This window comes from Oryza glaberrima, chromosome 7, assembly GCF_000147395.1.
Source record: "Oryza glaberrima chromosome 7, OglaRS2, whole genome shotgun sequence".
NCBI classification, from domain to species: Eukaryota; Viridiplantae; Streptophyta; class Magnoliopsida; order Poales; family Poaceae; genus Oryza; species Oryza glaberrima.
In genome coordinates, this window is record NC_068332.1 from 21,881,105 (window position 1) to 21,895,449 (window position 14,345).

A 14,345-nucleotide genomic window follows, 5' to 3' on the forward strand; every position below is an offset into this window, starting at 1 on the left:
TAGACCGTGTGTGCACACACAATGACACAATTACTCATCCAAGAACAAAGAAAGCTGCAACAAAACAAAACACAACAGCAACGTACTGGAACATCTCACACACCCACACAGCTAGCTAGATCATCACTGAAAATATCTCAGGCAAACATCGATCAAAGCTTACACATGAACATACACACATACAAACACGTAGTAATTTCAGATAACCAGGGCTTGCGATCAGCCTTCAGGATCATGGCTTCTCGGGGTAATGGCTCTCAGGCTTCGGCGGCTGTTCATGCTCTGGCACGGTGGGATGCGGCACCTCGGGCTTTGGCAGCTCCGGCACGGCGGCCGGATGCGGCACCTCAGGCCTCGGCAACTCCGGCACCACAGGCTTTGGCAACTCCGGCACGACGGGGTGTGGTGGTTCTTCGTGTTTGGGCAGCTCCGGCACGGCAAGGTGAGGCACCTCGGGCTTCGGCAACTCCGGCACGGCAGGGTGAGGCACCTCGGGCTTCGGCAGCAGCTCCGGCACGACGGGGTGCGGTGGCTCTTCGTGCTTGGGCAGCTCCGGCACGACGGGGTGCGGCGGCAGTTCAGGTTTCGGAAGCTCCGGCACGGCGGGGTGTGGGTGTGGCGGTTCTTCGTGCTTTGGCAGCTCCGGCACGGCGGGGTGCGGCGGCGGCAGTTCAGGCTTCGGAAGCTCCGGCACGGCGGGGTGTGGGTGTGGCGGTGGTTCTTCGTGCTTTGGCAGCTCCGGCGCGACGGGGTGCGGCGGCAGCTCAGGCTTCGGAAGCTCCGGCACGGCGGGGTGCGCCGGGTACGCCTCCTCCAGGCGTCGTGCCTCGCTGCTCATGGAGCTGCACGAGAGCAGCAGCGCCACAAGCAAGAGAACCGAGGAAGACATGGTGTTCTTGGAGATCATGCTGTCTCAAACTCTCAATATGGCTTCTACTTTTCTGTCTTTCTGATCTCTATCTCTGGATCTCAGTGTGAGCTAAGCTCTCTGTGATGGCTGGGAGAAAGGCAAGCAAAAGCCAGGTATTTATACTGCTAAACTGCACCTTACTTAAAGGTACTAACGCATGATTATATTTGATTACAGTGAGCCTGCTGATTAATTACTGGTAGGTACGTAGGTGATCTGCACCCCTTTTTGGTTGTTTGACTTGTTTCGATTTAGTCAGTCCAGTGACTCAGTGTGTGATCTCCCCTGATCTTTGATTGTGTATGCATGGTTTGATTAATTAGTTGGGAAAAATTGAGACCCAAGAAATTTGGTTGGTGAATGCTATAGAAGCCTAGAATGGACGGTGTCCTTGTGGGTACTTGTGTGGCCACATGATATGAGGGTAGTGGAAAGTAAGTGAACCGTGCATGACAAGGACAGAGTACTACATGCATATAATTCCTACGTCGCAAAATAAACCAAACTCGTACGAGATAAGATAGATGGAGTATATATTATCTTTAAAAAGAGAGAGAGTAGCATATATATTAGCTATACATCACAGCCAATGCTGACAAATTAATGCTTAGCTTTTCCAGCTGTAAGAAAAGATATGAATATACTGCTTTTAAACCGCTACTACACATGGCATACATGTGAGAACAATTTAGATTTAAATTTGAAAACTAAAACATAAATTTTAAATTGTATGTGTATAAGTATTAATGTGTTATATATGTTGGGTCGATGAAAAATTATGCGTTATTAGTCATGCATGCCAATATTGAAATCTAAATTTAATATTAAACCCGGTAAAGTTTGGTCAAATCTTATGTTAAATATCAAACATTTATGATTGTAGGGAGTATATGTTCCGCTGGGCCTGCTTGATTACTCAAAGTTTTATTTTTATCCTTAATTGACAAATGTAATGCTCTGCTTTTCGTGAGACGTTAAAAACTAATTCGGCAAAATCCTAATTGCGAAAATTTTCGTGCTTTCTGTGAGAGTCTAAGTCGTGCCAGGATCTCAATTCAATCCCGTTGTTCCTCTCATCGAAATCAAAATCCTCCACCTTGAAATTCCTCCTTCGACTCAAATCTCCAAATCAAATTCTGAAATTCAATCGCATCCTTTGAATCCTCGGCAAATACTCGCTCCCAATTCCGAAAAATATCAAACCCTACCTTGAGTCTTCCTTGATTCCTCCCTGAATCCTCGAGTTCGAATATCGAATTTGAATCCAAATACAAACTCCAATCTCTCCAAATCAGCTTTCCCTGCAAAAGTCTATTTTACCTCCCTCGGGTGTTGTGGGCCGTTTTCCCCCCTTAGCCCACCTCCCTCTCTCAGCCGTTTCTCCTCCCTCAGCCTCGCACGTGCGTTGCACGTGCCGAGCCGAGCCGAGGAGAGCTCTCTCGCTCTCTCGTTCTTTCTCTCTCCCGTCTTCGCTCTCTCTCTGCTCTCTCCCCTCCTGGCGCTGATTCCCGCCGCCGCCTCTGAATTCCACCGCGCCCTCGCGTCGCGCACGCGCTCGCCCGCGCGTGGCAGACCGCCCGGTCGCCGCTGCGTCAGCCCTAGCCGCCTGCGCTGCGCAGCCGCCCATGCCGCCCTGCCGCTCGCCCCCACCCTGTGCGCGCGTGCGTCCAAGATGTGGAGGCAGCGCGACTCTCTGCCTCACGCGCTCTCCTCTCCCTCTCCCATTGCCCGTTTCGGCAAGAACAGAGCTCCCTTTTCCCCCTCCTTTTTCCATTTTGCCCGACACCGCCCGTGACCGCCTGCCGCCGCCTGGACCACGGGCGTGACCGCCAGCTCCTCTCCTTGACCGCCTCTCCCGAGTCGGTTCCTTCCCCTCGAAGCTCCTCACCCGGCCACCTATAAAACCTGAGCCCCTCCCATCGAATCCTCCTCTCGTTTCACTTTCATCACCGCCGCGCTATTGTTGTTGCTCGCTCCGCTCTCGCCGTCGCCGTTCGTCGCCAAGCACCGGGGAGGCCGGTGCGTGCGAGGACGCGTGACGCGGGACTCCGAGCACCCCCCTTCTTCCCCTTCCCCGGCCTGAGAACGGAGAACTCACTCCCGCGCCGTCGGCCACTCGTCACCGTGCCGTCCCGACTCGGTAGTGACTCCCTCCGTTCTCCTTTCTCGTTCTCCCTCGCCCTCTCTAGCTTGCGTGGTAGCTCTACTAGCCCCTCGAACGCGCGTAGATGCCGCCCCGAGCTCCGCCGCCGCTCGGCATGGCCTCGCTAGCCCTCCTCGGTGCTCCTCCGCCCCATCCGATGCCGGAAACGGATTTCTTGAACCCCGGACACGCTCCCACCGCCTTGAATTGAATCCTCGTCACCCCTCTGCCGTTTCCCCCTTTTCTCGCCTCCGGCGTGCGCCGCCGCGATTCGTCGTCGTTGGCCCCTCTTCGAAGGATCCGAGCCGTTGGCTCAACCCCTCTCGTGCTCCCCTTTGTACCGGTGAACTCCCTCTCGATCGAATCGCCGCGTCGTGCTCCGGTGAAACCCCGCCGTCGGCCACCGTTGGTTGGAGCTCCTGTTCTTCTTCCTCCTCTCGCCCGGCCCGCGTGGCTGCCACGTAGGCGCCACGTCGGCACCACCTCTACATGACCGGGTCAAAGCTGACCTCGGTCAGCCGCCTCCCTCCGTCCCCCACCCTCGCGCGCGGTCCACGGAGAGCCGACAGGCTGCGCGTGGGCCCGCCGCACACCGCGTCCACCTGCGCGCCGTGCGTGGACCGCTTCCCCCCCGAACCCTAGCGCCGCCCTCGCGTGCGCCCATCCCACCGTGGGCCGTATCACCGACAAGCGGGCCCCACCCGGGACCCCGCGCGGTGGAATCGGTCCACTGGGCCGTCTCTCTCTCCCCCGCGCCCCCTCTGTTGGGCCGCCTCCCCGTGGCCGCGCCCGGCCCAATGGCTCGGCCGAACCTCCTTCAACCCTTTGGGCCGCACCAATGCCACCCGAGATAAGTCCAAATCACATCCCTCATCCCTTTAATTTTCCAAGGGATTTAATAAATCTTTTTCCTTTGTTCCATAAATAAAATTCTTTATTCCAAAATTCCATGAATCATTTTCCTTTGGTCCCGCACGTCAGTGACTGTCAATAATATTCTTGAGAATATTATTTCTATAAATTCCGTAAACCATTTCTCGTCTTCCAGAAATTCCAATTAAACTTCCAAAATCCATATCTTCCCAACCGCTCTTCCGATTGACTTCGTTCAACTTCCAGTAATTCCGTAAAATTGAGATCTATTTAATGGCACTATTATTTAGTCTAAATAGGGTCTTTTTCTTGGTCTTTTGTTTAGGTTTTTGTTTGTTTGCGTATAGTTGCGGTTACCGGATTTTCGTCGATCGCGGGTTTTCTCGAAGATTCGTGAAGCTCCGTGAAGACCTTGTGCGAGGCAAGTCACCCTTTGACCAATTGCTCCTATAATTGGAAAATCATTATTATTTTGTTTGCAACTTGCATTATTAGAGTCACACACTTAACTTGCTTGGCCTCAGTTTGCGTGCCAAACCGACGAACCTACCCAGTAGTCGCACTAATTCCTATAGGTTGTACTACCCTGATTCCTTGTCGCTCCACCCTTGTGGTACTTCAGTATCCGTGCTCTTTGAGCGTGTATACCAAATATCCCACATACACTGTTGATTGTCGAAAAATTGGGAAATTGGTTTGAGAAGCCTTGAAAACCCGACCTGTGGTGTCGGTGTGTTTAAAAATAAAATGAATTGTGAAAACTCGCGATGCGGGGGTTGTGCCTGCGTGGCACTGTCCTGTATTCGCATATAAGGACCGATTCCTGTGGAAAATTCATCAAGCATAACAAAGTGCAACCACAAGGTGGAATGGGACACCCTAGCTAAGTAACTAGTCGGTTCAGGGAAACCTCGCATGCCAATAGTTGGGGAACGCCGGGGCGGGGTCGGTTGGAGCCAACCCGGGTTCCTGGTAAGGCAAGAACACGAAGCTTGCCAGATTACCGATCGAGGTGGTTGGAGTTTGATTTGTGAAAACTAAAATGGCCTATATTTATGTGAGGATTTGATCCTTCTATGTGGCATGAGGTAACCCTGGGTCAGCTTGGGAAAGGCTTTGTTGCGAACCTCCGATACCGACGGGTGTTCAGAATAAGTTCGTATCTTGTGGGTAAAGTGTACCCCTCTGCAGAGGTTAACTAACCGTTCGAACAGCTGTGCCCACGGTCATGGGCGGATGTAAGGTGGTTCCTGTTGTGTAGATTTGTTTGCCTGTGCTTTGTGAAAAGTTGTTGTGGGATGGGAATCGTAACCAGATCAGCCTATGTGGCAGATGGATGACCTGAGTGGTCAGAAATGAATCTGTGTGATTCGGGATGTCTGCGGGCATCATAGACTAGGCTTCCCAAGAGGAAGCGGATTGCTTTGCCGCTGGGCAGCTGGACTCTGGGAATCCGAGAAAATGAAAAAGGCTCTGGGAGCCGATTAATCAAGTGAAATGGCTCTGGGAGCCGAGAAGTAATGATTTGACCCGGGAGGTCGGTACATTATCAATTGAGTTGTTGAAAAGCATCTCTTAAAGTTGAATCGAGACGCAAGTTTCTTTTCGACCCAAACCTGAAAAGAAATAAATCACTTAGTGGTTTCAAAAATGGATTTCAAATAAAAGATTTGCAAAACAACATTGCCTCTCTTCCAAGCTTGCATTAAACACCTAAATTCCCGTGACTTGCTGAGTACGAAAGTACTCACCCTTGCTCTATATATGTATATATAGTTCCTCCGTCGTGAAGTGAAGATGAAGTGAAGTGAAGATTAGGGTTTCGTCCTGGTTCCCAGCCGTCGCCTGTGGTGTTGGGTGTTAGACCGTTGGTTCCGCTGCTGCTGCTGTTGTTGGTGTTTGCCTTGTCCATGTCGTCGGTTGCATTCTCGGGCTGTCTGAGCTGCAACCTAAGTTAAGGTAAATAAGTCCTCTATTTATTTTAAGGATTGCAATGATTCATATTTGTCACTGTGGGTACTAGCGCTATGTCCTAGGACTGATACTGAGATCGCGGTTTCGTAGGAAGCGGTTCGCGCCGTTTTTCCTACGACACGCTCCTGTCAGGTGCCGTTGTATGGCAGTGCCGGATCGGAGTGTGACAACAAAGTACGGGAGATGTGCTGCATTTTCTACCGTTAACTTAAAAGCACGGTATATATTTAGATATCTTCTCAGGGAAAGTAAAAAAAACCATTCTTACTCGAATTAATTAAGTTGTTGAAGAATTCAGTTTCACACATCTCTTGTTCATATTCAAATTCCTATATATGGTAAAGTAGAAGTTGTTGGCCCACAGTGTTATAGTAACTGAAAAAAAATATCCTATGCACACAAGCTTTGCGCATAGGTGTAACGCAATTTAAAGTATATACACATTATTTTTCTAGAATTTTTTATGATATTTGTTAGTTAGTGTGCATAGTGAGTGCATAATATGCATAATCCATTCTTACACACAAAGACCTACTGTTACTGTGCATTTTCAATCTTTTTTTAAGAAACTAAAAACAACTATTTTTCCTGAAGCATATTATGCGGTCTGCAAATAAGTTGTAGGCAAATAACTATTTACTAATTTATATAATACTAGAAACATAATTCAAACATAAACTAATGAAGCATATATGGTACATGGGTAGATGATGTGTGCATAGATATAAGCGTAGCACACGCAAGTACATCCTCCAAGAACAAGAACAACTGGATGGTGCGGCCAGCGAAGTACGTACACCACTGAAACATCAAGCATCATCACTCACACACTCCTAGCAAACACCACAGTTTACATGATCATATATATCATACACACATACAAACAAACCCATGATTATTCAGGATGCGATATGATGGGCCCGATCAATAAGCTCTGCATCGCGATCCGATCATGGCTTGGCCGTCGGCACCTCGGGGTAATGGCTCTCAGGCTTCGGCGGCAGTTCGTGCTCCGGCACCTCCGGTTTCGGCAACTCCGGCACGGCGGGGTGCGGCTCTTCATGCTTGGGCAGCTCCGGCACGACGGGGTGCGGCGGCAGCTCAGGCTTGGGCAACTCCGGCACGACGGGGTGCGGCGGCTCCTCGTGCTTGGGAAGCTCCGGCACGACGGGGTGCGGTGGCTCTTCGTGCTTAGGCAGCTCCGGCACGACGGGGTGCGGCGGCTCCTCGTGCTTGGGAAGCTCCGGCACGATGGGGTGCGGCGGCTCCTCGTGCTTGGGAAGCTCCGGCACGACGGGGTGCGGTGGCTCCTCGTGCTTGGGAAGCTCCGGCACGGCGGGGTGTGGCGGCAGCTCAGGTTTGGGCAACTCCGGCACGGCGGCGTGTGGCACCTCCGGCTTTGGCAGCTCCGGCACGACGGGGTGTGGCGGCTCCTCGTGCTTGGGCAACTCCGGCACGACGGCGGGGTGCGGCGGCTCTTCGTGCTTGGGCAACTCCGGCACGACGGGGTGCGGCGGCTCCTCATGCTTGGGCAGCTCCGGCACGGCGGGGTGCGGCGGGTACTCCTCCTCGAGCCACCGTGCCGCGCTGCTCATGGAGCTGCACGAGAGCAGCAGCAGCGCGGCGAGGAAGAGAACCGAGGAAGACATGGCGTTCTTGTTGGAGACCATGCTGGTGAGCTAGCTATGCCTATGCTACCTCAGTGTGTGAGAGCTAGTGTGCTGTGATGGTTTGGAGAAGGCAGGCAAGCCTGGTATTTATAGTGCTAAACTGAACATTAATCAAGCTAGATAAATTAATTAATGCATGATTAATCACAGGAGCTAGCCTGCTGATGAAGTGCTAATGTGTTGATTAATTACTTGTAGGTAGGTGAACTGCACTCCATTGGTTGTTCGACCTGTTTCGATGTGTGAGTGTGATCTCCCCTGAGCCCTGATCTATCTATGTTGGCATGCCATCTTTGTTTGTGTGTTTATGCATGGTTCAATTAGTTGGGAAAATTTGAGACGCAAGTGAGATTGGTTGGTGAATGCAGTATCTAGAATTGTGTCCTTGCGTGGCCACATGATATTGCAGAGTAAGTGAAGCCGTGCATGACAAAGACTAACCAAGCACTATATTATCTTCCAAAAAAATTTGACAAAGTTCTTTTTAAGACAACAAATAGTAGTATATATATTAGCTGTACGTTGCAGGTAATGCTGGCGAAATGCTTAGCTTTGCCGTTTGTAAGCAGAGATATGAATATCGGCAGTAATTAACCGGCCGGTTACCGCTGATCTTGAGCCGGTACCGGCTAACACCTAAGCCAGAACAATCTAGATTTAAATCTTAAATTTGAAACTCCACTTTGAAATTGTATATGTGTAAGTACATTAACGTGTTTTATATGATGCTGGATCTATGAAAAAAAATACGCGGTAGTCATTCCAATGTTTAAAACCAAAATTTTTAAGCGATTATGTGTTCTGCCCTTTTCAAGTCGGTGAGGCCATTCTCTTAAGCAACTTACTTTGTTCTTACTTCAACACCAAACTTTATAATACAATGACAGGCAGAGATTTTTGTGTTCGTGGAGAATGGACAACGTTAGATGCGCAGCGTGGTAGTTGTTGGGTAGTTGGGTTATTTGCTCTGATTTTCATCACTTTTTTAGAAAAAAATCTTTTAAGCAGAAATATTGCATGACCTTTTTATGATCTGCTATATGCAATTGAAGTTTGATTATTTTTTATGATTTTTTTTATTTTTTTATGATTTTTTTGCCTTTTTATGATTTTTTTGCTAAGACTTCTATATGATCTTTGAAGTTTGATTCTGGTCACGGTTTTTTCTTTTAATCTGCTTTTAAAATTTTAAAAATAATGAGAAATTAAAGTAACTTTTTATGATAAATCTGCATATATCATTTCCATGTCTTTCAAAACTAAGTATTTCAAAAGTGGTCAAAGTTTGATCAGATCATGTCCAAAATGCTATGTATTTTCAACTGGAGGGTATACCCAATAGGCCAATACTGTAAATCTCTTATACTAGGTTTGTTTTGCTCGAGAAATATCTAGGGGTCTTCTGGCTAGCTTCACAGGATGGTGGGCTAGATGACCTCCTAATTATTTAATATTAGGTCATTCTCTAATATTCGTGTCTTTTATGTTTGTTTTGCTCTTGAAACTGGTAACTTTTAGTTTTGAGGAAAAATATTTTTTTTTGTTTCGGAGATTGTGTTCATATGATTGGACTTCAAAGCCGGTTTAGTCAATTCTTACGTTTGCTAGAAGTCAGACAAGAGCCAACAAAGAGAACAACTAAACGGCAACTATCAAATTAACATCCGTGTAATAAACGGCTATGCACCAAAGGAGAAACATAGACTTCTAGAAATTAATCCAAACAGCAGATAATGAAAGTAAGATCTTACCATTTCAGTCATGAAAATGTGCCATTTTGAATATCTGGTTCGGTCTTTATGTACAGATTTAACCGTTAATTTCTATTTCAAAATATTTAAAAAAAATCTCATAAACTCATAATTGTATGAATTTTTTTTTATTTTCATACATCAACCTAAGAGTTGTTTTTTTTTATCTAATCAAACAAACTCATAGTTTGAAGTGTGAGAACAAAAAAAAAATACTTTGGTGAACAGTGGTGTTGGGCTAGGGTCACGGGAGAGGAGATACGCCAGAAAACTGAAAAACAGGATTCTTTTATGACCCAGAAAAAATATTTTATTGACGTGAAAACATGCATGATACCTCCTCTTTTCCGAAGTATTTGTCACTATATATTAATTATCACCGTTAAAACTTTAACTAGTAATATTTTTAAATGGCCAGACTATTATTAACGAAAGAGTAATGTTTATTAGTATATAACGTATATTTTCATAATGTGTCAATCTTTTACATATTTGTCGTTTTTTTAAAAGAAAGTACGAAGGTCAAATTTGAAATATGAATAATAACTGATGACAAGTATTTCGGAACGGATAGGCAGTACACAACATCAGCCAGCTGAAAACTCCAAATAGTCAAATACAACAAGCTAAGGAAACTCTGAAACATCACGATCCTACTCGATCACATCACACCAGCCGGCTCACCACGAACAAGATCACACGCAAAACGTCCCAACTTTACACGATCACACACCGACGCTCGCGGATTTGATTCAGATCACTGTCTGCCACACGCCTGGTAACGTGGGTGTAATCTGATCGTCATTTTTCATGGCTTGGCCTCCGGCTCCGGGAAGTGGAACTCGGGCTTCGGTGGCAACTCGAACTTGGGCAATGGCGGCAGCTCAGCCTTGGGAATCTCCGGCAACTCCGGCTTGGGCAGCTCCGGCACGGCGAGGTGCGGCACCTCGGGGATCTTCGGCAGCTCCGGTTTCGGCAACTCCGGCACGACGGGGTGAGGCAGCTCAGGCACCTTTGGCAGCTCCGGCAGTTCAGGCTTTGGTAGCTCCGGCACGGCGGGGTGTGCCGGGTGCTCCTCCTCCGCCGCCGCCGGCGCAGCCTCCTCCAGATACCTCGCCGCGCCGCCGATGGAGCTGCACGAGAGCAGCAGCAACGCTGCCGCAAGGAGGAGAATGGATGGCTTGGTGTGGCTGGAAGCCATGTCGAATGGTTTGCACTTAACTTAGCTGATGAACTCTGTGTGAGTGTGTCAGTGAGAGGTTACTAGCTGATGATCACTTGATCAGTCTGTGTGAAGATGGCTGGGTGAGAAACTAAGAAGACGATGCTGGTATTTGTAGTGATGAATGGGAGCTTAGATGCATCATCAATTTGCAGGAGTTTCTGATCTTTGGTGGCTGGCAGCAGTGGCAGGTGATCTGTATTTTGGTGGTTGTTTACTATGGTCTGTGTCTCTGATCTCTGATGATTTCAGTTTCATGTACTATGGTTTAGTTGGTTGGGATTATTGAGACCCTGAATCGTTTGGTTGGTGAAAATGCAAGACCATCTATGTCTAGTTTAGGAGTGTATATACACCTGTGCTAAGGACCTCAGAACTACAGCTGGGACTGAGGCAATGCTGACAACATGTTTGATTGTTTGGTTTTGGTTGTTCTGAAGTCTTGAAAATGGACAGTGTCATAGATATTTTTGCAAGGCTTCCTTTTTAATGCTCATTCAACAAATTTCCAAATGAAGTAGATAGTTATCACTTCAATTAAATGCTGATATGAGTATGTTCAGTAGCAAGCAAGTTTAGCTTATATACAGTCCAGTTTTATAAATTTGGATACTAGTAATGCTAACTAATATTTAGGCCGAACACTTTCTTTGAAAAAAAAATTCAGGCTGAAGATTTTAAGATGAGTAAAGTACATAGCCGATCCTTAAACTTGTAGTGTTATGTTATTTAGGTCCCTAAACTTTCAAAGTGCATATCGAAGTCTCAGAACTTGTTAAAATGTACCATTTAGGTCCCAAATCGACAATCCCCTCTAGAATCCTACGTGGCACTAATGTGGCATGCCACATGGACATGACATGTCCTTTTCTCTTTTTTCCACTTTTCTTTTTATTTTTTTTCGTTTTCTTCTCATTCTTCTTTTTTCCCTTTCTTCTGCTCCGGTCACAGAGAAAGGAGAAGAAAGAGAAAAAAAGAGAAGAAAAAAGAAAAAGGAAAAATTTTATATGGGACTCATTTGTCAGTCAAAATGATGCCATGTCATATCCGTGTGGCATGTCACATTAGCGCCACGTAAGATCCTGAAGGGATTGTAGCGATTTGGGATCTAGATGACACACTATGACAAATTCTGGGACTTTGATATGCATTTTGAAAGTTTAGGGACCTAAATGACACGCCCCTACAAGTTTAAGTACCACACGTACACTTTACTCTTTTAAGATTATATGCGTTTATTTGTATTGAAAATACTAGCTTAACAAAATCTTGCTTTAAGAATCAAACAACTCTCAACTCCCAAGCACGGTCAGTACTACATTCGCATGTCAAATTACCATGAATTTTTACAACAAACAGTTCAGTTTCCTACAACAATACACAATAGAAAAAATTCTTAGGCTCCAATCCTCCAAACAGAGCTTTGAACTTGTCTTGCAAATTAAACTGTATTTGTAGTCATTTGGATGTAATCAGGATTAAAAGCCCATATCGATGTGTTGGTTTTCACCACATAGATCCAAATATAGCCCAACATAGACCAGGCGGTCCGCCATATATGGCTTGTTCGCCCCTTAATGATGGATTATCTACTTCATTTTAAGGACAAATTAAGTTTTACATCTTATAAATCTATTTAGAACAAGTGCCTAAGCTAGCAATGCAATGGAAGAAAGTTCTCTGATAAATAGCATTTTTTAAGAAGCGTGGAGAAAATAATCCGTGATAAAGATTCGGTCAATACGCAGAAAATAACGGGGTGCACAGTGATTTTTTAATTAATCCATTCTCATTTTGTTCCTTGGTATAATCTATTCTGAGTTATTAGCAAACCAGGGAGCGTATATATACACATTGTAAACTATCAAAACTCTGATATCTGAATCATGTACTGCAGTCTGCAGAACTGCAGACTCAAAGAAAACTCTCCATTATATTGATCTGTACATGAATATAAACACAACTCCATGGTAAACCTGTAATCATGTACTGATACAAGCTAGTGTAGATAGTGAATACAGAATACGTAAACAGTGAACCATCGCAAATAAAAACCACACACAAGTATTATTCAGTATAGATAAAATGGCGCGCGCGCTATACGCGGATGCTGTATATCTGATCGAGTGATCGTTCATCATGGCTTGGCCTCCGGCTCCGGGAAGTGGAACTCAGGCTTGGGCAATGGCGGCAGCTCGACCTTGGGCAACGATGGCAGCTCGGGCTTCGGGAGCTCCGGCACAGCAGGGTGCTCAGGCAATTCAGGCTTCGGCAACTCCGGCACCTTCGGCAATTCCGGCACCTTGGGGTGCGGCAGTTCAGGCACCTTCGGCAGCTCCGGCACTTCCGGGTGCGGCAGTTCAGGCACCTTCGGAAACTCCGGCACGGCGGCGCCATGCGGCAGCTCAGGCTTTGGCAGCTCCGGGTACTCCTCCTTGGGCGCAGCCTCCTCCTCCAGGTAGCGAGCTGCGCTGCTGATAGAGCTCCATGAGAGCAGCAGCGCCATGAGGAAGAGAAGCGAGGAGGACATGAAGTTCTTGGAAGCCATGTCGTCGAAATGCTCTACAACTCTACGGTTTACTAGCTTGTCTCTGTGAATGGGTTGAGAGGGAAGACGAGATGATATTTATAGAGCTAAAATTGAGAAAGGTTAGCTTTCTGAATGTGCATGGAAGTCTCTTCTGATCTTTTTGGTACTTGTTAGGTCATCTGCACCAGTAATTTGGTGATTATATTAATTGTTTTCCAAGTATATATTTGTGGATGGCTTAATTAGCTGGGAATATTCAGAGTTTCAAACCTGATTAGTGAAAAACACCACCAACTAAATCTTGCTTTTGTAAAAAGTGTGTACACGTGTGTGCAGTGTGATATACTTCCTCCGTTTCAGGTTATAAGTCATTTTGACTTTGGTAAAAGTCAAACTGCTTCAAGTTTGACCAAGTTTATAGAAAATAATAATAATAATTTTGACAAAAAGTAATTTATTGTAAGAATATATTTAATTATTGATTTAATAAAACTAATTTGGTATTATAAATATTATTATATTTATGTATAAACTTGGTCAAACTCAAAGTAGTTTGACTTTGACAAAAGTCAAAATGTCTTATAACCTGAAACATAGGGAGCATATGTCAAGTTAATTCCAAATTTTGAATTTTAAACTAAATTTTACAGTTATTTTTTTCATTATAATTTATTTTTAAAACTAAACATTGCTGAGTTGTTCTTCCTAGTTTTTGTGTTGAGAGGTCGCTTTGACTTGCTGCAACATCGTGCCCTCGAGTTGTTCGATTTTATCACTCAAAGACTGAAACGGCTCGCTCAATTCCTCCACCTTTTCCACCACAGGGATCTTCGCCTCGACTGTCTTCTTGAGCTTCCAGTACTCCGTTCTAGTTCTCTCCTCTGCCGCCTCCCTCTCCTTCTCATTTTCTACAATGGTTTTCAGTAACAGATCGAACTGGGTGGATTGCGTCATCTTTGGATTACTGTTCTAACTCTTCTTCTGGGATCTTGACGAACTAGTTCTCACCCCGAATATAGCTAACCAGGAGTTGCCTTTTTGCGGGTGGATCCAAAGATCACCCAATCCTTCCCTGGAATTTTACGGCCAAATCAAGGGAGTAGGAGAAACTAGTGTGGCTTTGATACCAGTTTGTGAGTTCTAGCGAAATGAACTGAATAATAGGGAGGAATTTGGTAGGTTTGGATATATTTCGGGGGAAATTAGGAGGAACACGATACAAGATCACGATCCAACAGGATCAAGCTGTTAGAGTTTGTGTCGAATATGTGT

At 46.1% G+C, this 14,345-nt stretch overlaps 3 protein-coding genes across 3 annotated transcripts; all 3 read right to left on the reverse strand.

Annotated features, from left to right (window-relative positions):
* Window positions 1–1,002, reverse strand: LOC127779971 (protein PELPK1-like). Its single transcript, XM_052306904.1, has one exon. The coding sequence runs from the start codon at window positions 905–907 to the stop codon at window positions 233–235; it is 675 nt and encodes a 224-aa protein (XP_052162864.1). The 5' UTR covers window positions 908–1,002; the 3' UTR covers window positions 1–232.
* Window positions 1,003–6,543: 5,541 nt separating this feature from the next.
* Window positions 6,544–7,634, reverse strand: LOC127780366 (protein PELPK1-like). The gene has a single exon (XM_052307265.1). The coding sequence runs from the start codon at window positions 7,568–7,570 to the stop codon at window positions 6,851–6,853; it is 720 nt and encodes a 239-aa protein (XP_052163225.1). The 5' UTR covers window positions 7,571–7,634; the 3' UTR covers window positions 6,544–6,850.
* Window positions 7,635–9,857: 2,223 nt separating this feature from the next.
* Window positions 9,858–13,125, reverse strand: LOC127780301 (protein PELPK1-like). Its single transcript, XM_052307211.1, has 3 exons — window positions 12,688–13,125; window positions 11,901–11,911; window positions 9,858–10,542 (listed from the first exon to the last, which is right to left on the reverse strand). The coding sequence occupies exons 1-3, from the start codon at window positions 13,089–13,091 to the stop codon at window positions 10,130–10,132; spliced, it is 828 nt and encodes a 275-aa protein (XP_052163171.1). The 5' UTR covers window positions 13,092–13,125; the 3' UTR covers window positions 9,858–10,129.
* Window positions 13,126–14,345: the final 1,220 nt, after the last annotated feature.